This window comes from Pelophylax lessonae (genome assembly GCF_965119305.1).
Source record: "Pelophylax lessonae genome assembly, chromosome: 8".
NCBI lineage: Eukaryota > Metazoa > Chordata > Amphibia > Anura > Ranidae > Pelophylax > Pelophylax lessonae.
In genome coordinates this window covers 250,104,817-250,128,760 of record NC_138775.1, presented here as the reverse complement: position 1 = coordinate 250,128,760, position 23,944 = coordinate 250,104,817, and the positions used below count along the sequence as shown (strand labels likewise).

The following is a 23,944-nucleotide window of genomic DNA, read 5'->3' as shown; positions in this document are numbered from 1 at the left end:
GCTGAAGTAGCTAAATCACCAATCAGCCCAGCAAATTCAGAATTAAGCATAAGGACTGAAAACGACGAGGGAGAGGAGGAAGAGCGGGGAGAAATAAAAGAGCATGCCCCCACAAAAGGTGAAATGCGAGAAATGTTTGCAGGATTGGAAAAATCTTTAAAAATCGAATTGGTTAAAATTCAAACCGACCTAGGACGGGTCCAGATGGACCTGGGACACGCCCTGGGACGAGTAGAAGAACTAGAAAAAAAACAAGAGGACCAAAGAAAAATAATACAGGGGATGAGAAAGGAAATAAATGAGACCAAGAAAAAAGCCAGAGATCTAGCTTACAAACTAGAGGATCAAGAGAACAGAGCTAGACGAAAAAATTTGAGGATCCGAGGCTTAAAAGATACAACACAGGAAGAAAATTTAGAAGAAAAACTTCAAAAAAATCCTAAACCCAGTATTAGGCAGAAAGGAAGAAGACCAATTGCTGATCGACAGAGCACATCGCATAAGAAAACCGATAGGAGCCCCAGCAGAATCACCTAGAGACGTGATAATCAGGTTTCAAAATTACACAGATAAAGCACAAATATGGGAAAACCTAAAGAAGAATAAATCATTATTAAATGCAGTAAATACAGAAAACGACAAGATACAGATATTTACAGATCTGGCAGCGGAAACACTGAGGAGGAGAAGAATTTTAAAACCCCTGACAGAAGAGATGCAAAAACAAGGAATCAGATATAATTGGGGGTTTCCAGCCAGTTTAATAGGAAAAAGAGACGGGCGATCAGCAAAACTCATCTTTCCAGAGGAAACTCAAGAATTTTGCAAAAAACTGGATATACAGGAACCAAACCTGCCTGGATGGTATGAAGGTGACAGGGAAGACGAATTAGGAAGAAACTCACAGACGGAAGAACAGCAATGAACATTAGCCAGAAAAAACAAAAGATAAAATACGCGGAACACTGCCCAAATAATGCAAATCGGGAAGGGGAGTGGTTTTTTTTTTTTTTTTTTTTTTCTCTCCCCTCTCCTGCTTTGCGGGGAGTGGCCTTTCTTACAGATGCGAACTGTGTGGGGGGACTGGGGGAGGGGGGGTCGGGGGAGTGGGGGGAGGAGGGAGGGAGGGGAAGGGAGGTAAGCTATACAAAGGAAGCAGGATAGCCCCCCCCCCAAAGCCGGAACGTCCTTCCAACCGAGGAGGGAGGTATATCGTGCTAACCCATTAGAGCACCACCCCAAAGGAATGGGTATCAGGGAGAATGACCCAAAGAAACAACTAAATACCCTAAGATCAAAAATGGATCAGAAAAACATCAACATGAGACGGAAGGGGATGGAGGCGGGGGGGAGGGGAGGGGGGGGAAGGGAAGGGATAGGGAAACTCTCCATTGCCAAAAAAGAAAAGAAATTTTAAAAGCCTGCCAGACTAACAACATTGGTAGTATGCTGTTAGTGGAATTTAAATTGATCCGGTGCCCCCCTGTTCGTGGAGGAACTGGATCAAGTAGAAGGAAAAAAAATGAAAGATGAACAACTAAAAATAATAACGTACAATGTAAGAGGATTAAACTCCCATACAAAAAGGTATAAGATAATGGAAGAGCTGAGGAGAGAAGCAGCAAATATTGCTTTTCTACAGGAAACGCATATCTCTCTTCACTCGAATTTAAAACTTTTTTCTAAACACTTTCCTAAATGGTATTACGGAGACTCACCAATAGAACGTGCAAGAGGAGTAGCAATAGGAATAGCTGGAAATACAGAATTCTCCTTAGAAGAAATGAAAATAGACCCGAACGGTCGATACATTTTCCTTAAGGGACAAATAAGGGGGATGGAGCTGACATTGGCCAATATTTATAACCCAAATAAAAAACCAAGTGAATATCTGGGGAGAATCCTGTATGATCTAGAGAGCTTTAAAAAAGGCTACCTGATAATGGCAGGAGATATAAATTTTTGTTTAGATCCAAATGTCGATAGTACATCGGGAGTAAGGACGTTAGGAGACCAAAAACTGAGGAAAATAAGGGTAAAGTTACATCAGAGCCAATTAGTAGATGCATGGAGGGTTCAACATCCAAAAAAAAGAGACTATACTTACTACTCCTCAATACACTCGATGTACTCAAGACTGGATTACTTTTTTATTGACCACCGCCTGTTGGAATTTGTAGAAACTACAGAAATAGGCACAATCACACTGTCAGACCATGCCCCCCTAACCCTAACAATCAAGACACCGACACACCACAAAAGTATGGGAACATGGAGGTTAAATGAAGAACTAATTCTAGATGAAGAAATAGGAAACAGATTAGAAAAAGAACTAGAGCTATTCTTTCAAGAGAATGATACGCCAGAAATATCATCCGCCACACTCTGGGAAGCACACAAAGCGTATATCCGAGGGATATTAATAGCCAGTGCCTCAAAAAAAAAGAAAGAGAGGTCCAATCATATCAATACACTCATAAGAGAAATAAATGATCTAGAACAAAAACATAAAAAAGAATTTAAAAAAGAAACAGAGGAAAACCTTATAATTAAAAGAGACGATTTAAAAGATCTATTGGAAGAAGGATCTAGAAATCACTTCAATAAGATAGCTAGATACAGATACAACTTTGGAAATAAACCAGGGAAATCCCTAGCAAGATTACTGAGGAAGAAAAAATCAAAAAATTATATAGAAAAAATCAAAAACAGTAAAAATGAAACAGTAAATCCAACTACAGAAATAGCTAAAGCGTTCCATGCCTTCTATAGTACGCTATATAACGTCCGGAAGAAAGAAACCTCAAAAACAAGGCAGGAAAGAATAATTAATATCCAAAAATATATTGAGGAAGCAAACCTGCCCAAGATCCCAGAAGATAAATTGGAACTTCTTGAAGCACCAATTACTGAAAGTGAAATAAGAGAAGCATTAAAAACCACCCAAAATGGAAGGAGTCCAGGTCCAGATGGATACACAATAAAGTACTATAAAAGATTTAAAGAAATATTAATACCAAAAATGATAGAATATCTGAATAAAATAGGGAAGGAAGAACTAAGAGAAGAATCTTTAATGGCATATATAACGGTCATACCGAAAGAAGGGAAAGATCAAACCCTATGCTCTAGTTATAGGCCAATCGCGTTGTTAAATACAGATACAAAATTATTTGCGAAAATTTTGGCAACGAGATTAAAAGATTTATTAAAAATGTGGATCCATCCGGACCAGACTGGATTCGTTCCAGGTCGAGAAGGTAAGGATAATGTTATACGCACCTTGCTACTTTTACAAAAAACAACAAAACATGAAGTCCCCTCCATCCTATTATCAATTGATGCCGAAAAGGCTTTTGATAGGGTCGACTGGGACTTCATGAAAGAAAACCATAAAAAGTTTAGGGATTGGGCTAAGAATGAGGCAATGGATAGAAGAATTATATAACAACCCCACAGCAAAAATAAAAATAAACGGAAGCTTATCAGAGAAATTTGGAATGAGTAATGGGACAAGACAGGGGTGCCCCCTGTCACCCCTATTGTTTGTGTTAACCCTGGAACCATTACTGGCAAAAATTAGACAAAATGTAGACATAAAAGGAGTGAAGGTAAATCAAGAAGAACACAAAGTCGCAGCATACGCTGACGACCTGCTTTTCATTGTCACAAATCCAAGGATCACTCTCCCAAATATTCAAAAGGAGCTAAAAGATTATGGAAAGTTGTCAAACTTTAAAATAAATCCAATAAAATCAGAGATTCTCAACATAAGGTTAAATACTCAGGAAGAACAAAGTATAAAAACACACTTCCCATATACGTGGACAAAAGAAAAATTAAAATACCTAGGGATATATTTAACTCCTCATACTGAAAAATTATATCAAGCTAATTATATACCGTTACTGAACGAAATAAAAACAGAAATAAGAAATAAATCAAATGGTCAAATCTCATGGATTGGAAGAAACAATGTCGTTAAGATGTTTATTTTGCCAAAAATCTTATATACCTTCTCTTTATTGCCAATAAACATCCCCGCAAATTTTTTTAGGGTAATTAGAAACCTACTGACAAAGTATATATGGCAGTGGAAAAAACCCAGAGTACAGTACAAGATCCTGACAAGAAGCAAAGCACAGGGAGGATTGGCCACCCCAGACATAGAGAGGTATTATAAGGCGGTAATTATTACACGAATGGTGGACTGGACAAAAATAGAAAGGAGAGAAAAAAGATGGGTAGAGATAGAATGTACACAAAATAATAATCAGTTACACAGAACAATTTGGATTCCACCAAAATATAGGGAAACACAGGGAGCACATGAATTGACAAAAGTAGTTTATAAAATATGGGATGGAATAAATAAGCAACTGAAATGGGAATATAATTCACCAATGATAGCATTAAATGGCACTAAATACTTCCCACCCGGGGAGGAAGAACAGGGGGGAAATTGGATAGGGAACACTCAATTAAAAGATATTTTACACAAAGGGCACATAAAAACACTTCAGAAATTAAAACAAGAAAATAATAATATAAAAATAGATAATTGGAGATATCTCCAGCTGAAACATTTTGTCAGCTCATTACCACAGCCGATTAGGTCGGAAAAAAATCTCAACAATATCGAGAAACTGAGCTACTCTCTCAAGCAAAGGCATGGAGTGTCTCAGATTTACAAAATGCTGACGGAATGGCACAGTACAGAGAAACCGCCATATATAGGAAAATGGGAGAAAGAAATAGGAATACACTTGCAAGGACAGGAGCTAGGGATTGTACTGGGGATGGCGGGATCCACAGCCATAGATGTCAGTACTACAGAATTAAACTATAAATGTCTATACAGGTGGTACATCACCCCAGAAGTAATAAATAAATACCAACCAGGCAAGACAGATAAATGCTGGCGGGACTGCGGCAACATAGGTACAATTTATCATTTATTTTGGGACTGTCCCAAAATAAGAGATTTTTGGCTAGAGGTAAGACAACTGATTGAAGACATCACCGAAATAAAAGTGCCGGACGATCCATGGGCATGCCTATTTCACAAAACAACAATACCTTTAAAGAAATATAAAACGACTCTGGTCCCAACAATGCTGAATACAGCAAAAGGAACCATACCAAAAAAATGGAGAGAAAAGGAGAGTCCGAAAATAAAGGAATGGTGTAAAAAGATAAATAATAAATATAATATGGAATACCTATGTAATACACAAGAGGAGATTCCAAGAAATATGATAAGAAAATGGGGGAAATGGAAAGAATTTAAAAAATCAACTAAATATATTGAGATAAATATTTAGCATATCTACTATGGGGAGGCATCCTAGAGCGAAACGGCTGGCAAGTAGGGGAGGAATTCTGGGAGGCAGGGGGAGGGTGGGAAGGGAAAAATGTATATGTATTTCTTTTGTGTGCCTTTTTGATGCATAATTTAATTATGTAATTTGTGAATCTAAACCAAATTGGTGGAACTCTGTATATTGAGATTTTATATGCAAATAAAAATAAAGTAAAAAAAAAAAAAAAAAAACTGGTAGAAGCGCACTCTCCCCCCTATTTGTCACCAAATAGGCGATTCCCACGAAAGGGAAAACCAGCTAGTAACTTCTTGAAAGGTAACTCCACAGACCAACTATTTAACCACAAGATTCTGTGCATATGTACTGACAGAAGAGCAAAATGTGACACCTGCTGTAAGGGCATCTACTGCAAAACACAAAGCACGAGGCAAATCTACTAACTCTTCAGCTTACTCCACCTGAGCAGTAATACTCGTAGCTAAACGCTTAACACTGTCAAAGACTGACAAAGTCCTATAGCTGCCACTACCGACTGTGCTGCAAACCCAGCAATAGCAAAAGAAGCCTTTAGTAAAGATTCCAATTTCTTATCTGCTGCATCTTTAAAAACCTGGGCATTGTCTACAGAACAAGTTCCATTTCTATTCATAGAAGAAAAAGCAGCATCAACTGTTGGCATACTCCACTTCTTTGTAAATTGTTCCTCCAAAGAATATAACCGAGAAAACCTTTTGGTAGGAACAAAAAACTTTATCGGTGTGATCCCAATCAGCATACACTATCCGCTCTAAAAGCAGGTGCAAAGCCTGAAAATTCTGTGAAGAGCGTAATGAGCCTAATGAAGAAAAGGAGACAACCTAAATCCAGAACGGACCATTTCAGTTACTTTTGGAGTCAGGGTCTGTATCCCAGTGTCCAGCGCCCAAGGGGGTTGCATTCCAGGCAACACCTCAGTCTTCCATCTACTGAGGCTCAGGTACCATCCATTTTAGTATTTCCCTATCTGGATGGATCCGATCGCATATCCCCTTGGATCCTGCAGGATCTTTATCCAAGACCATAACAAATTCTTTAGAATATGGAGAGCTTCTCCAACTATGACCACCACCTTTAAGAAACTGGCGAAAAAACTGAGGTACTTCCTGTATGGCAGTAGTGTTTTATTATATATTCCTGTCTTTTTGTTTTGCCAGTGTCCATTCACCTATAGGTGACGTAGAACCCAGATAGTAATTATTAGGGCTGCTCTGTGTCCTGTGATGTACGATAAAGAAAAACCATTACATCTTAAACTTAGTGTTGCTTTTATCAGCTCTACAGTAGTGCTCTTGCGCTCACCCAAACTCCCATTCCCTAGCAGCCTGTAGCAGTGCGCTGCCATGTAGGAGAACAGCAGTCTACCACGCCTGTGCTTTATTCTACAATGCTGAAGCTCCCTGCTAACTGGAGCGCAGTAGTGGCGACTGTTTAGGGGATATGCAAGACCACCGACGATAGGTCAATGCTCCCACATTGAGTGCTGCGGTCCTCCATTTTAGCATGTTGGCAGCAAATGGGAATTGGTGAGAGCTCATAAAGAAGTAAAAGCAAGACTACTTAAGTACAGTTTATGCTTCCCGATTTGGTCAAGTTGTAAAAGTTTTTGGTGGAATTTCTTGTCTTGCCAGGCTCAGAGAAATAATTTATGTTAATATAGAAGTATAGGCCACCTCAATATAGAACTAAGGAAATGTCAATTACCATGCATTATCTGCAGTGTCTGCACTGTTCAGGTTCACTTCAGATGGTTCAATGCCAATTTCCACTCCCAAAGACTTCAGCTGCTTTAGAGTGGCCTTCTGTACGCTGTGCTGGTCACTACGGCTAGTGTCACATGCCACATTCTCTCTAGGCTTGGGCTCACTTGGGCGACACTCTCTAGGCTTGTCTGAAAGTGATTCACTTGCTCTATGACTGGCCATGGAAATATTTTCACAAGACTCCTCACTGGCAGAAGATGAGGTCTTCAAAAAATTGTTGACTTGGTTCTACAAAAAAAAGAAATGAACTGACATAAGAATTTTGTGTTACCGGTACATAAGAACAAAGACATGGTTTCTCAGACATTTTAATGTTACAGAAATTTTTGGGAAGCAAGGCTTTTATTGAGATAGCATTGCAGTTTGAGGTCCTAGGTCATGGTTTAAAAATTCCCAATAGGTTAAAGGAAAAGGTCACGTTTTGTACCGTGACACCCGTATTTAGGGTGTAACAGGTTACTGTTGCAGCAGTGATTCATTCACAATTATGTGAATGTGAAACTACAAGTCCCAACAGCCTTTGCGGCTTGTAGTTATTTGACGCTTCCGGTCAGTGTGTAACTGCTGTACCCAGCGTGTACCCAGCTTTTGTTCTGTCAGAATACAGTATCACAACAGCGATCTCTACGTTTTTTTTTTTGTTGTGGTTGTTCAAGTGGGTTGAACAAAAAAGACTTCTAGCGTGTACCCAGCTTTAAAACAGGTACACAATTAGGAAGTGATCAGAGGTCTGTTGAAGCGTTAAGCCTCGTACACACGAGTCGGGTGACACACGAGCCGGGTACACAGTGAGCCCACATGTATGGCAGTCGGTCTGACAGAAGCTGCCCATTCGGCTGGCTTCTGTTGGACGAGCATGCTGGAAAACCAGCAGTCAACTGGCTTCAGATCAGTGCACTCTGCCAATGGCTGAGAGTTCTGACAGGGGCCTGTCCCCGTCAGACTACAATAGCTTAGTGGGGGAGACTGTTGTACGAACATCGGATTGTTAGTAGAGCAGCTCCAACCTGAGCGGTCCATTTTTATTTATTTTTTTTTTAAATTTAACCTTGCTAGGTTGAGCGGAAGAAAACACTCAGTGAGTACTAGGCTTTACTTTAAAGAAGCTGAGAAGAATTTATGACTCACTTCCCCCATTTATTATGTGACAAAATTGATAAATGCCCATATATTGTATCAGGCATATACAGGGCATTGTTTTTTTTTCCCCTTCACAACCTTTTCAGAACTCAAAAACAAAACAAATCTACAATAATGCTTTGCCTCATTTAACTTTGAGTGTAAAGATATCAATATACTTACAAGTAAATCTTGATATAATTTCTCTGGAGGTAGACTGGGGGCAGACAATTCATGATCCAAGGTTTTTTGATTCTCCTGATGCTCTTGAGATGCATCATACACGCTGGAGGTAGCTGACAATCGCCCATCGTGCAGCAAGTGAGGCTCGTTCCTGGCATTACCAACACTGAGAGAAGAAAAATTTAACACAGACCATGAGCTTTAAAGAAAAGCTAAAGCATGTTTTCAGTGAGAACACATCTACTGCCACTGTAACATTGGCCCAAGAGACATTTCTATTGGACGACCCCAATTCTAAAAACTGCACAATGTCCCAAACTTTTATTACACGGTAAGGCCTCAATCACATTTTATTACATAGCTGTTCCATATATCCCTGTGCAGGCAGTCGCAATTATGTAAATTGGGTCACAGCCATTGCTTCCAACTGACATGAATGGAACTGCGTGCACAGGAACACCTCTTCCAACAGAAACACTTGTTCTCCATTATACTCTGCTGGGTTACACAGTGGGCAGCACAGTGGTGTAGTGGTTAGCACTTTCACCTAGCAGCAAGAGGGTCGCTGGTTCAAATCCCAACCACGACACTACCTGCTTGGAGTTTGCATGTTCTCCCTATGCCTGTGTGGGTTTCCTCTGGGTACTCCGGTTTCCTCCCACATATGCTGGTAGGTTAATTGAATCCTGTATAAAAAATTAGCCTTACTGTGTATGTATGTGAGTTAGGGACCTTAGATTGTAAGCTCCTTGAGGGCAGGGACTGATGTGAATGTGCAATGTATATGTAAAGCGCTGCGTAAATTGACAGCGCTATATAAGTACCTGAAATAATTAAAATAAATCCCTAATTTGGTAGCCCATTCATAAAATGCAGGTCTCTGTGTAACCTCCACTGCTCTATGTGTTCTATCTGACTAACACAACAGAGAATTCGAGGAGAGACGGTCATGTGACTATCTCCATACGGTCTCCATCCTGGCTGCCCCACCCCCCCTTCCCACACATTACATTTCTATTGCTCTCCACTGGCTTCAGTTTCCCAAAGCCAGATGAGAGCAATGCATATTTGTAATGCATACTTTTTTTTTTTTGTAAATGTGAGTTTTTGGAAAATCCAGCTTTGTAATTGTCCCCCTAAGGGTCATAAAAGCACCTTGCATTAACTTATTATTAATCTATTACAAATAATGGAAATTAATCAGTTTATACGCTTGTAAACATGATCCAAAACCACTACATGGCTTCCCTTTATAAAGGCTAAGTATAAAAGGTTACTTGCATTTTGTTCAGTCAAACCTTATAACTAGCAATAGAACACGATCAACTGAAAGCACAGAATATAGCGTGGAAAACAAAAATGGTAAAGTCATGAGTATTAGCATTTTCTCGGATTGTTAACGTATCCACCCAGCCCAAGAGTCTGCAGCAGATAAGCACCTGACATTTCAAGAGGAGGGTGGGAGGCGTTTTCTTATATGCAAGCAACAAAGTGCGACACACACGCACGAAATGTTGAATAGACTAAGAACTAGTTCTCACCAGTGCAAAAGCCTGAGGCTCCATGCACAATACAAGTTAAAAAAAATATGCAATAGCATTTTATGCCACCTTTTAGCAGCCGTTAGGAGCATTCAGTTTTTTTCTGCCAGCAAATCGCTCCCAAAAATGAAAACTTTTTTTTTCTCCTCTGCTCCTAGAAGCTGAAGCTTCAAAAAACAAACTGTAGACTATAATATTGTGCATGAGCACATAGAATTACGCTAATTGCTTATAGAAGCAGAAAATAAATGCTCATAACCTGCTGCTAGGAGAGTTTTTTAATTGTGCATGGAGCCTTCTACTTTCCTAAATATTCCCCTTTAGAATGCCTTAGGGGATCAGTAAAGATTTTTCCCCGATGGATGATTGGACTTTGCTTTATAAGGCTTTTTTTGCCTCCTTTTGAACAGTGGGTATAAGGTTCTGTGTATACTTATTTTTTTCTATTGGTAGAACTTGATAGACCTATAAAGATTATTATATATACACCCGAAGGGTCTTTAGAAAGTTTCTCTTCTAATAATTTACTTTTCATTTTGTTGATAGATCAAAATAAAGTATTAACACTTTCATTTCTGAAAGCTTTAATTTAAAGCATTTTTTACACCTGCCTATAGCCTTTGCACAGTACTATGTATAAAAGGATTCTTCAAAAAAAGTTTCTGCACTTTTTTATATTTAAAAGGAGTGGAAACTTTTTGAAGAACCCTGGTGAACACAGTACTGCGCAAAAGTTTTAGGCAGGTGTGAAAAAATGCTTTTAGAAATAAAGGGTTAATAGTTTATTTTTTATCAGTTGACAAAATGGAAAGTAGATGGATAGAAGAGAAATCCAAATCAAATGCCCTCAACATCAATTATTCTAGGTACTTTTGCACACAGTTTTTGAAGGAACTCGGCATGTAGGTTGTTCCAAACATCTTGGAGAACTAACCACAATTCTTCTGTGGATGTCGGTTGCCTCAAATTCTTCTATCTCTTCATGTAATCCCAGACAGACATCAGGGCTCTTTGGGGGCCAAACTTTCACCTCCAGGTGACAATAGCTCTTAATAACATTGGTTGTATGTTTGGGATCATTGTCCTGCTGCAGAATATATTTGGCGGCAATCACACTCCTCCCTGGTGATATGGCATGATGGATAAATATCCGTCAAATTTTATCTGCAGCAAGACAATGACCCCAAACGTACAACAATGTTATTAGGAACAACTATCTTTAGAATAAAGAACAAGGAGTCCTGAAGTGATAGTTTGGCCCCCACGGAATCCTGATCTCAACATTACAGGGTCTTCAAGATGTTTGGAACAACCTACATGCCGAGTTCCTTCAAAAACTCTGTGCAAGTGTACCTAGAAGAATTGATGCTGCTTTGGAAGCAAAGGGTAGTCACACCAAATATTGATTTGATTTGGATTTCTACTTTCCATTTTGATTGATAAAAGTAAACTTAACACTTCTAATTCTGAAAGCTTTCCTAATTTACAGCATTTTTTCGCACCTGCCTATAACTTTTGCACAGTACTGTATACACGAAGGTTCTTTAAAAAAAAATGTAAAAAAAAAGTGCAGAAACTTTTTTTTTTTTTTTTAACTGCAGTAAATATGTGAAACATTCTACCTTACGAGATCCTTAAAAACCCTATACAAGTGTACCTAGAAGAATTGGGGCTGCTTTGAAAGGGTGATCACACCATACCTTGGTTTGATGTCTCTTCATTTAAGCTCCATTTTGTTAATTGATAAACTATTAACACTTCGAATTCAGAAAGCATTCTTCATTTACAGCATTTTTTCACACCTGCATAAATCTTTTGCGCAGTACTGCATATATCTATCTTATCCATAGCACAGGGTTTATATATATATATATATAAAAAAAAGAAGAGCTACAACATTTAAAATGCAGTTTTGGATAGAATATTCATTGTGTGTGTGTGTGTGTGTATTATATATATATATATTATATGTATTTTTTTATTATATTATATATATATATATATATATATATATATATATATATATATATATACACATACACACACACACACATACATATACCCTATCCAAAACTGCATTTTAAATGTTGTAGCTTTTTTTTTTTTTTTTTAACTGTAGATTTTATCCCAACCACCGTTCTATAAGAAAATAGCAACCAGGCATGGATTGAGATGTTAGTGGTATAACGTACCCTTTTGGGTCACAAACCTCTATAAATGTCATTTTTAGATTCCATTTTACCCCTAAACTGTATATTCTATACTACAATTACATAATTCTTATTTCCTTCTCCTGTTATCCTCTCATCAACCTCCAATTCACTGACTATCTTATCTATGCTCCTCAGTGACAAATCCACCCAAACTGGACAGTGAATGTATGAATGGAAGAGTGAAGGTCAGTGTAGAAATTGGATAGCGATGGAATACTAGAAAAAAAGTGTAATGAAAATTAGAATGATATAAGGTCCAGAACACACCAGATGGAGTCATGGTGGTCACAAATGAAATGATAAATCTAATGGTGTGAACCTCTTGAATGGCTGTTTTGCCTTTTCCTGACACTTGCTCTTAATTCAAAATAATTTATAGCCGCGTGATATTCACACCCATATTGGGGAAAACTCAACCACAGCTCTCCAAAACTTTCACAGCGATCAGTTTTTCTTTCCATATCTATGGGATGAGATCATCCGTGTACCACAAAACACATCAAATAATGGAAATAAAAACCCTTCAACTGGAAGAGAGGATTCTTGCCAGTACTTGGCTAACTTGCCTTCTTACTTGGGAGTCACAGTAAAATTATCCCCCATGAGTTTCATATTGCCTCCCATCAATCCGGCAAAATAAGTCTCACCCCTTCTGCTGCATTTTTATACAGTGCAACAAGTGGAGAAACCGATGACGGGAGACACTCCTTTATAAAGACCCCTATATTTGTGTAAACCAGGAACTTTATTAGGGAACAACGGTCTCTAAAGCCCCTAAAGATAAGAAGCCCACATGGTCAATTTACTAACATCCACCCAAAACCGAAAAGTCGAAGTGTCTTTAAATGAACATAACAGTCCATACAAAACAAACAATTCTAAAGATCTCCATTATATATAGTCCAGGCTTGGTCACATTACAGTGCAAATGGTTAGCATTAGGAGTTTGCAGAATGCAGAGATACTCACGGTGGCAGTGCAGGAGGAGAACGGCTGGCGCTGTCTGTCAGCTGACTGCTCTCTGCAAAGCTGTAAATGTCCACGGCTTTTAAGGAGGAAGCGATGGTGGTGTTGCTTGTATCTTGCTCATTGTTCACAGCAGCAGTCAGCTCATTACAAAGCTCAGACTCATCCTGTTTGTTCAGGGACTCCTCTTCCTCAGGACATGGAGGGGGGTTCCAAAACAGACTGACACCTACAAGCAGAGACACAGCAGAGTTCAGCATTTCTCTGAAACACATACAGATCAGCATCGATTCATAATTTGATCTTCTAGAAAGTAAATTATTAGAAGTAAAACTGTGTACAGAATGTTAGGAGCCAGAGGGCCACCTGTAGATTGCAATGAGCCTTAGAGAGAACTCGTCATGATTGGCATTCTGCAATAATCCACATTAGATATGTGTAGGCTAATTTATAGTTTGTGTATGGAGTATAAACCTTCACTATAATAATCAGTCACCTAATGTCTGACAGTTGATGCAGTGTCAGCTACCTTGCCAATCATTTGCAGGAGTGCATTGCCAAAGCAGGAACTGTCCTCTTAAAAAAAGAGGTTGTAAACCCTCTCTTATAACTTGTACTCATAGGTAAGCCTTTAAATAAGTCTTACCTATAGATACTGTAAATATCTCCTAAACATGCACCGTTTCGGAGATATTTACATTTCATGCAGCCGATGACATCATCAGCGCATGCGCTCTGAAGGAACGTCCACCCATGCTGTTCCTTCAGGGCCCTATGCCGTGAACGGCAGCTCCCATGCGCATGTGCGGGAGTGATATCATGCCTCCAGCCAATCAGATGGCAGGAAGAAAAAAGCAACGACTGGATGCTCAGACATAAAAATTACAACAATGCAAATATAAAAACAAAAAGATCCAAGAGGGAATAAAGAAATAAAGGAGACACCATGGAGCACAGATACAGAAGAATAAACACTGCTCAAAACAATTAAAGGAACACTCTGAAAACACATCAGATCACAATGGGAAAAAATATATCATGCTGGATAGCTATACTGTTTTGGACTGGGTAATGTGTTAGGAACAAAAGGACGCCACATCATTTGATGGAAATGAAAATCAACCTACAGAGGGCTGAATTCAAACCCACCCCGAAAATCAAAGTGAAAAAATGATGCAGCAGGCTAGTCCATTTTTCTGAAATTTCATTTCAGCAACTCAAAATGGTACTCAGTAATTTGTATGGCCCCCGCGTGCTTGTATGCATGCCTGACAGGGCATGCTCCTAATGAGGCAATGGATGATGTCCTGGGGTATTTCCTCCGAGATCTGGACCAGGGCATCACTGAGCTCCAAAACAGACTGAGGTGAAACCTGGCGGTGGTGTCGGATGGACCGAAACATAATGTTCCAGAGTTGTTCTACAGGATTTAGGTCAGGCAAGCATGGGGGGTATTCAATGGCATCAATTCCTTCATCCTCCAGGAACTGGCTGCATACTCTCACCACATGAGCCTGGGCATTGTCGTGCACCAGGAGGAACCAAGGATCCACTGCACCAGCGTAGGGTCCGAAAATGGGTCCAAGGATTTCATCCAGATATTGAATGGCAGTCAAGGCGCCATTGTCTAGCCTGTAGGTCTGTGCGTCCCTCCATGGATATGCTTCCCCAGACCATCACCGACCCACCACCAAACGATGTTATAGGCAGCATATTTTTCTCCACTTATTCTCCAGACCCTTTCACGTCTTATCACATGTGCTCAGGGTGAACCAGCTCATCTGTGAAAAGCACAAGGCGCTATTGGCGGACCTGCCAATTCTGGTGTTTAACGGCAAATGCCAATCGAGCTCCACAGTGCCGGGCAGTGAGCAGAGGGCCCACTAGAGGATTTCGGGCCCTCTGGCCACCCTCATGAAGTCTGTTTCCGATTGTTTGGTGAGACACATTCACACCAGTGGCCTGCTGGAGGTCATTTTGTAGGGCTCTGGCAGTGCTCATTCGGTTACTCCTTGCACAAAGCAGATACCAGTCCTGCTCATGGGTTAAGGACCTTCTACAGCCCTGTCCAGCTCTCTTAGAGTAAAATGCCTGTCTCCTGGAATCTTCTCCATGCTCTTGAGACTGTGCTGGGAGAGACAGCAAACCTTCAGGCAATGGCACATATTGATGTGCCATCCTGGAGGAGTTGAACTGCCTGTGCAACCTCTAAAAAGGTCCAAGTATCACCTCATGATACCAGTATTAACACTGACCCTAGCCAAATGCAAAACTAGTGTAAAACAGAAGAGTAGTAGGAGAAAAAAAAAAAAGTCAGTGGCCTCCACCTGTAAAACAACTCCTGTTTTGGAGGTCGTCTCATTGTTGCCCATCTAGTGCACCAGTTCTTTTCATTACCACCAAAGCAGCTGAAACTGATTAACAACCCCCTCTGCTACTTAACAGACCAAATCAATATCCCATGAGTTTAATTGACTTAATTCTATACTCTGAATAAAAAGCGTTGCTTTAATTTTTTTGAGCAATGTACACAGAACAGATTGGATTCAGCAAATAGAAATGATCTCTACCTAGCACCTAAGGTTCCGGGAGAACTGCTTCAGGACAGTAAATCTCAAACCTCACAAATCTTATTAAAGCTGGATGCTAAAGCCCCGTACACACGCACAGATTGTTGGCCGTAAATTGTCGGCCAACGTCCGATTGTAGGCTTGTTAGTATGATGCTTCCGACAACCAACTGCTAATTTTCGGCCGAAAAAAATCTGGTGTGCATGCTATAAAATTTTCGTTGGCAAACAACAGAACGGCCGATTGTTCCTCAGTCAGTACAGATTTCGGCAGACAAAAATCATATGAGCAAGACTGGGCATGCTCAGAGAAGAAAAAAACACACGGAAAGTCAACCATCACATGGCATCACTTCTGAAGTTGGTTGTTGACTTATTAATTGTGCCCTGGATTTTATAATAGTGGTGAGTTTTTGACATGACACCTCTATTAAACCAATTTATGTCTAATCTTGATATCTTTTTTGCAATGTTGAATAAGATAATATATATGATACTTATAATATGTAATAGGTTATGTTAATATGTTGCATTTTCGGTCCCTGAAGAAGCCCATAAAGGCGGCGAAACATGTTGGACCTGTGTGACCCTGTTACTCTAGGATACGGTTCTTAAACTTTTTACATTGCACGAATTCCTATGTTTGTACTGATGCTTATGCATGGTTGTTGGTTATCACTTCATGTTATATATGTATTAATAAAATTATTGCATTTTTATCCAATTGTTCTTTATCATTTATCTATCTATGCCAAGTGAACTTCGCCTTTAAAGTCCCATTTTGGGTGTATCCTGCTCATACACATGGGTGCCTGTGGGGCCATTTCAGGGTCCGTTGTTTTGGAACACCGATTTCTTCTCTTGTTTCTATATATATATATTAGGGATGTGGCGAGAGCTCTCTTGGCCTATTGACATTTGGAGTCTGGCACCAATAATGTTCTGAAGTTGTTTTTTGTTGGCCAACAAAAGTCCAGTGCAAGTCTAGAGCACATTTCAACCAACAAACACTGGACAAAAGACGGCCGATCGGTCGGCCAACAATCTGTGCGTGTGTACGAGGCTTAAGTCATCAATTAATCCAGTCAAATGTTCCATTCTGCGTATGTCGGCTATAGTGGATAGGAGTTGAGAGCATGTAGGGAGAGAAGTAGACAGCAAGGAGCGTGGTAGAACACGTTTAGCTGCTAATAAAACCAAAGCCATAAACTTCCTAGAAGGCTTGGAGATGCCTGGGAAGGGGAGACCTAGTAGATAATGTATTGGATTTAAGGGAATAGAAACATTTAAGAGGCTTTGTAAGAGGGTTTTGACATAGACCCAAAAAGGTTTAATGCTGGGACAATCCCAGAAAATATGATATAGAGTGCCAATATTAATACCATATCTCCAGCATCTCAGGGAGACTTCTGGGTTACGAGCATATAGAACATTACTGGGGTCCTATACCAGATAAGGAGAATTTTGAAAGCCGTCTCTCTGCGCCACACACAGCGATACCTTAGAGGCGGAATCCTTGATTTTTCCCCAATCTGCTAGCGAGATAGGCTGTTGAATATGGCACCACTTGCTCATATAGGAATGAGTGGATTCAGTTAGGGGATAGCCTCATGGAGAATTTTATAGATGGAAAGTATTAAATGAGGCTCATATGGACCCCTCGCACAATAGTTTAAAACCAGTTGGTTTGTCCAAAAATAAAAGTAGGGGATTTGGAGGAGAAAAAAAAAAAAAAGTTTAAATCTAGAAGTATGAGTAAAAAAAGCGATTTTGGCATTCAATGTTTAGCTTGTGTAGCACCCTCCTAGATCGGAAGTGTAATTTGCTCTGCCTGCATATCAGGAGAGTGGCAGGTAAAACCTAGTTTCTCTGTCTGCTTATCAGGGGAGCAGGAATTATAGTCAGGCCTGTGGCATGCGTCCATGTGTGATTCACCTGGTCTGAGGGACTGCCCACACTGTCCAATAGGGAAGCCTGTTTAACAGTGGAGGAAACCCAGCTAGTGACACACAGGCTTTGTAACTGTCCCAGTTGGTTGGCACAGACAGTGGTGCATCCTTGGACAGGATATAAAAGCCAGGGGCACATGCAACAGGGTGTCCTTTGGGTGGAAAGCCAGGTCCCAGGAGGAGGGTGCCTGCTGTCTCGCCTCCTGCTGCTGTGGAGGGTGGTCCAGTGGAAGCTGACTGTGGAGGTAAAGGCAGAGCAACTCTGGAAAAAAAAAACAGTGTCTGAGTACAGGGGAGCTTGCCAAAGGGTCTGCCCAGGAAGGGGACCACTCCAGTGGCTAGAGTCAGCGGACGGGTGTCAGCACACAGGCAGTGAGAGTAAAGGGGGTGCCAAGTTGTTTAACCCTGAAGAGAATATTCAAGTGGGAACAGTAATCTTAATCTTCACTTCAGTGGCAAGGTGAAGCAGCGGCCTTGCCGCATTCTACAGATAGTTGTCCTCAAGATTGTGCATAGTTCATAGTTGGAGTATCCCACTCATCCCTTCTATCCAAGTTCTAAAATAAAACACACAAAAAAAAACAACATCCCTGGATTGATTATTGACAGAGCCAAGGACTTTCAATGCAGTTTGTCTGCTATCAGTTGCTAATGGTAACCCAGGGGAATCCAGAAAGTGTAATTCTCAGTAGTCCTCTAGGAGGCAGTGCCACACTTGTATAGACAAAAATTTGTGTCAATTCGTGGACAGAGGGTGGACAAAATGACAGAGTTGGAAAACCCCCGCCTGGGTCCAGGGGAACATACGACTTTAGGAGAAGCCATCAGGGATATGTAGATAAAATAACATTCAAAAGGGTCTAAAACATATCTAGATGTCCAAGAAATGACAGCCTGTAAATGCATGGCGTAATAATATTTCAATAACTCTGGAGCCCCCCTAACCTCCTATAGTTCACAGAGCTGGGACTACTGATCCCTCTATCCAATGAGAATCCCACACTAGTTTTTTAGAGCATATACATCTATAAATAATGTCTGGAGTACAAGAAATACAAGATGAAGCAGTTACAGGAACAAGGCAGTCAGGTCTTTGCTATCACTTTATAACAAAAATGACAGCTAAAATTTAGCCAACTGCTTTAAAGCGGAGTTCCACCCTGGGAAAGTTTTTTTTAATAAGTCAGGGCTAGTGCATTCCACAATGGCTAGCCTCTGATCTGTCCCGGGTTGCACTTACCTTTTAGAAGAAATACTTACCTTGAAAATGTATTATCCAGCGCTGCCATCTCAGGTGTGGGCAGCTTGAAGCCAGCGCAATCCTCTTCCATCTTCTTCGGTCCCACGATGCACTGCACCGGCCCCGCCGTCACTTCCGGTACTGCAGCGTCATCCCTGCACAGCTTCTGGGCATGCCCAGAAGCTGTTTAGCAAGGTATGACGGCGCGCCCCGGAACTGACATCGGGGCCGGTGCAGGCGCATTGATTCCTGGGAGCGATGACTTTCAGCTCCCAGGAATCAATGCATGCCAGGAAGTGACGATTCGCCACGGCCGCCGAGGGGAGGAAGAGGAAGTAAGGCGAGTATATTTTCTTCTAAACAAGGTAAGTAAAAAAAAAAATTGCGATTATCCATTTGTTTTTCAGGTGACCCCGGGCATGAAGATGGAGGCAAGTATAATTTTAGGGTTGAACTCTGCTTTAAGAGATAATTCCCATTCATCCTTGTTTAGAAATGCACTGACTACTTACATATTTGGCTTCCATAAAGGAAATATACATGTATAGAAATAATTCACAGGATTTATAAAAGTTGCCCAGGAAAATCCACAGTGCTAGAAACTCACTAATGACTTGGCTAAATAAAGATCCAGCCAGGTCACACAGCAGAAACATTGTAGACGGGAAAAAAAAGTGACTATAGTGACATCTGGTGGCCACTTTACACACCACAGAACTAAACACATTCATATTTATAAATGATTTCACCCAAAATTAACAGTTTTTCTACATGGATTCAGTTGGGGGGGAAACAAAAAAAAAAAAAAAGTGTGAATACTGGGTAAAAGTGGTGTAAAAAACACGTACTCTATAAAAAGAAACTCCAAAATATACCTCGACCCAACAAAAAAAATATATTACAGTTTACCAATTCTTAGATGTGGTGGGTGCATTGGTTTTAATTTTTCAAGCCCTTTTCTTTTACTCTCACCTGGTGATCCTGCCACTAACACTTCTTGTCCCTAGGAATGAGCAGCATAGTTGCTCCAGGCTGCTCTCCTGATTCAGACTACAGAACACCAGCTATTCTCCTTATCACCATAATATAAAGGGGGTGGGGGTGTCTAAGATCAGAGAGGCATTGGGTAGGACTTATAATACTGCTTAGAAAGTCAGTGCAGCTGAAAAAAGGAGCTCACTAAACGTCAGGTGGATTAACAGGCATTATTCTGTAATGTGTTTTGGAGAAGCAAACCATGGGGGGGGGGGGGGGGGGGGGATTGTATTTTTTGACTCACCTTAAAATCCATTTCTCTGATGTTCATTGACGGACACAGCTCCTGATATTCATAACCATTGGGTTATACTGCCCCCTACAGGAGTAAGACACTAGGCAGAAAAGAATTCTGACTACACCCATGGGCAGTCCTAAAGGGTATACTCCCTCTCTCGGCTATAGACACTCAGTTTTGTTACAAGCAGTGTCAGGAGAATTATATCTCCACAGAGGAGTGGGTGCTGTGTCCATCAATGAGCATCAGAGAAATGGATTTTACGGTCAGTCAAAAATCCCATTTTCTCTTTCACTGACTGACAGCTTCTGATATTCATAACCATTGGGTCGTCCCAAAGCAGTGTTAAACATAAGGGGTGGGAACAATTAAAAAATTCCCAAGGCTAAAACATTAGGCAACAAGAACTCAACCAAACAACTGGAACCCACCTGAAAAAAAAAAAAAAAACAATACACCCTCAAAGAGGATCAGGTCCTCTATAAACAGCAGCCTGCAAACCCTTGCGGCCAAAAGAAGCATCCGCAGATGCCAACACATCCATTTGATAAAACTTTGTAAAAGTGTAGGGATGCACGAGCCGACTTTTTTGGTACTGATCCCCATCTTTTGCTTTGTGAAATCGCCGATCCCGAGTCCGATCCAGAAGTACCGTTTTGTGAGCTTATAACAAAATAATACTTCCGGATCGGTATCGGCAGATCCCTTATAACAATTGTGCATTTAAGAGGTTAAACTTCCCTCCTCCGGCAGAGAAGAAAAGATGCATTGTATTCATTGTGTTTACTTAAATGAGAGACTGACAGGCATTTGCAGGAGGCTCTTTTTTTTTTTTTTCCTTCTTTGACAGCTGTTCTCTGCTCCCTCACAGCTATGTAAAGAGCAAAACCGGATAGGCCCGTGGATCTGTTAATTTTACAGATCCACCTATTATGGCCACATCGGCGCCGATATCCGATCCTAATATCGGATCGGTGCATCCCAATAAAAAAGTGTGCACCCGACGACCAGGTGGCCTCCTTGAAAACCTGCGTCACTGACGCCCGATGACGGAAATGCCCAGGAGGCACTCAGCACCCTAGTAGAGTGCGCCTTGACAGGGAAAGGAGGAACCTGACCCTTGATGGAATAGGCCTGAACCATCTGGAAATTGTCACAGAGGAAGCGGACAACCCTTTCCACGATCCATCCATGAGCACAAATAGTGAGTCTGATTTCCTAAAAGACTCTGTAGCTGCCAGGTACACCTTTATTGCCCGGACCACATCCAAAGGCATGAAAGGATATTTCCTTCGGCTTTTTAGGCCTGGGACACAGGGAAGGCAACACAATGTCTTCATTCAATTGAAAATCTGAGACACCCTTTGGAGGGAATGATGGACAGGGACAAAGAACAACCTTATCCCTGTGAATCACCAGGTAAGGTAAACGATAGGATAACACCGCCAGTTCTGATACCCTGCTCACAGAGGTGATAGCCACTAAAAAGGCCACCTTCTGGGATAGCGTAAGCGTGGGGAATGTCTCGAATATTTGCAAAGGGAGGCTTCTGTAGAGCTGAAAGCACCAAATTAAGATCCCAAGGCGGCAACAAAGCCCGCACTGGAGGAACCAAATGTTGGACACCCTGAAGAAATGTACGCACCAGGGAGTGTGTGGTCAAAAGGTCGTTAGAAGATCTAAGATGACCGCCAAAGCCGACACTTGGCCCCTGATGGTACTCAAGGCCAACTTCTGCTCAAACCGCCGTTGAAGGAAGGTCAAGATCCGAGCCACCGAAAGAAGAAGAAGAAGAGAAAAAAAAAAAAAAAAGAAGAAGGAGCGAGGATGAACCCTAAGAGACTCACAATACGCAATGTACATCTTCCACGTACAATGTTAGATCTTCCTCCTAGAACAGGCATGTCCAAACTGCGGCCCGAGGGCCGCATGCGGCCCAGAACCACAGGCAATGTGGCCCACTGCCCCCTGACAATTTTTTTTTTTTGCTGTGGAGGAAGGAAGTCAAGTCGGGGGCACGGCCACAGCGGCTTCCAACTAACTGTAGGCAGAGGCTGCCTCGGAGCCTCTGTCAATGATAGACAGCACATTGGAGATGTCTATCATAGGAGCCGGTCCAGGAGGCAGGACTTCGTATGACAGCGGTCACCGGGTAAGCAGGAGATCCCTGCTCTGTGTAATCCAGCGGCTCTCCTCTCTCTTCATTGCAGAAGGCATTGGATGGGCATGCACTGGTGAGGCTACATTGGATGGGCACTGATCAGGCTGCATTGGATGGGCATGCACTTGTGAGGCTGCATTGGCTGGGCACGCACTGGTGAAGCTGCATTGAATGGGCATGCGGGAAGGGTGCGGCGGGGTTTTATTGCTTATATACCTTAACTATAGTATAGATTTTATATGCGGCCCGAGAAAATTTCTCTACACTCAATGTAGCCCAGAGAAGCCAAAAGGTTGGACACCCATGTCCTAGAAGTAGATTTTCTACCTTTTGACAGCGTTGGAGCCACTGACTCAGACAAACCTCTATCCATCAGCACCTGGCATTCAACAGCCAATCCATCAAAGACAGCGGCGGTTAAACAGGATGGAAGATTGGTCCTTTGAATCCCTTCGCCTGAGAGGAGGAAAGGCAAAAATCAGATGATACTGACCCCCCACGGGGCCACCAGCGCATCCACCAGAGGGTCCTGTGAACGAGCCACAAACCTCTGCACCTGTTGAGTGGGAACACCAACAGATGCAACTCGGGGATGTCCCACCAAAGGCACAACAGAAGAAACACCTCCGGATGAAGGGACCAATCCCCTTGGTCCATTGCCTGCTGAGTGAGGTAATCCGCCTGCCAGTTTTCCACCCTGGGAATGTGTACGGCGGAGAGGGCTGGAATGAACCGTTCTGCCCACCTTAGAATGCCGGCTACCTCAAGAGCCGCCAGGACACAGCTTGTGCCCCCCCTGGTGATTGACATAAGCCACTACCGTGGCATTGTCCAATTGAATGTGCATTGGACACCCCCTGAAGATGATCCGTCCAATGATCCAGACAGTCTGATCGCTCGGAGGACATTGATCGGTAGTCTGGACTCTTCCAGTGTTCAGACCCCCTGAGCAGAAGGTAAGGATTTGCCAAGGCGAAGTGCCAAGAAATGAAGCCACCATATAAGGGACTCTTTCGTTCCCCAGGTCAGTCGGATCTGATTGTCCAGAGGCTGCAGATTCTTGTCCCATTTGGCCAGAATCTCCCTTGCAGGGACCTCGTATGGAACTGTGCAAATGGAACCGCCTCTAAAAAAGGTAGACACCATCAGGCCCAGCACCCCCATGCAAATCCTGAGGGATCATCATCTGCTGGACAGCAGGAGACGAATTACAGCCTGCAGTTTCTGGAATTTGTCCAAAGGAAGGGGCACTCTGGACCCAGATAGTCCAGCTTTGTGGACAGAAACAAGAGCAGACTTCTGAAAATTCAGAATCCAGCCAAACACCCTCAAGCTCTTATGGTGAATTCCAGGTTTTACACCAGAGCAGTAGGAGACGCCTCTCGCAGAAGGTCGTTCAAGTAGCCCAGTACAGCGATTTCCCGTTGGCGTAACAATGCTAGCACTGGGGCCAACACTTCTGTGAAGACCCGAGGAGCAGAGGAGAGACCAAAAGGGTAACGCCACAAACTGATAATGCTCCTCTCCCACAGCAAAGCTGACTAAGCGCTGGAAACCGACACATATTGGAATGTGGAGGCAAGCGTCCTTGATGATGTTGAAGTAGG

General features: G+C 41.8%; 1 protein-coding gene across 1 annotated transcript in view; it reads right to left on the bottom strand.

The window, feature by feature from the left end:
* The window catches only part of STIL (STIL centriolar assembly protein), a 75,721-nt gene that overhangs the window by 7,201 nt on the left and 44,576 nt on the right, over positions 1–23,944 (bottom strand). The window contains exons 14-16 of the mRNA XM_082264925.1: positions 13,149–13,374; positions 8,426–8,591; positions 7,065–7,351 (exon numbers count right to left, since the gene is read on the bottom strand). Coding sequence (XP_082121051.1) covers positions 7,065–7,351; positions 8,426–8,591; positions 13,149–13,374 — 679 coding nt within the window. The remainder of the gene's footprint in view (positions 1–7,064; positions 7,352–8,425; positions 8,592–13,148; positions 13,375–23,944) is intronic.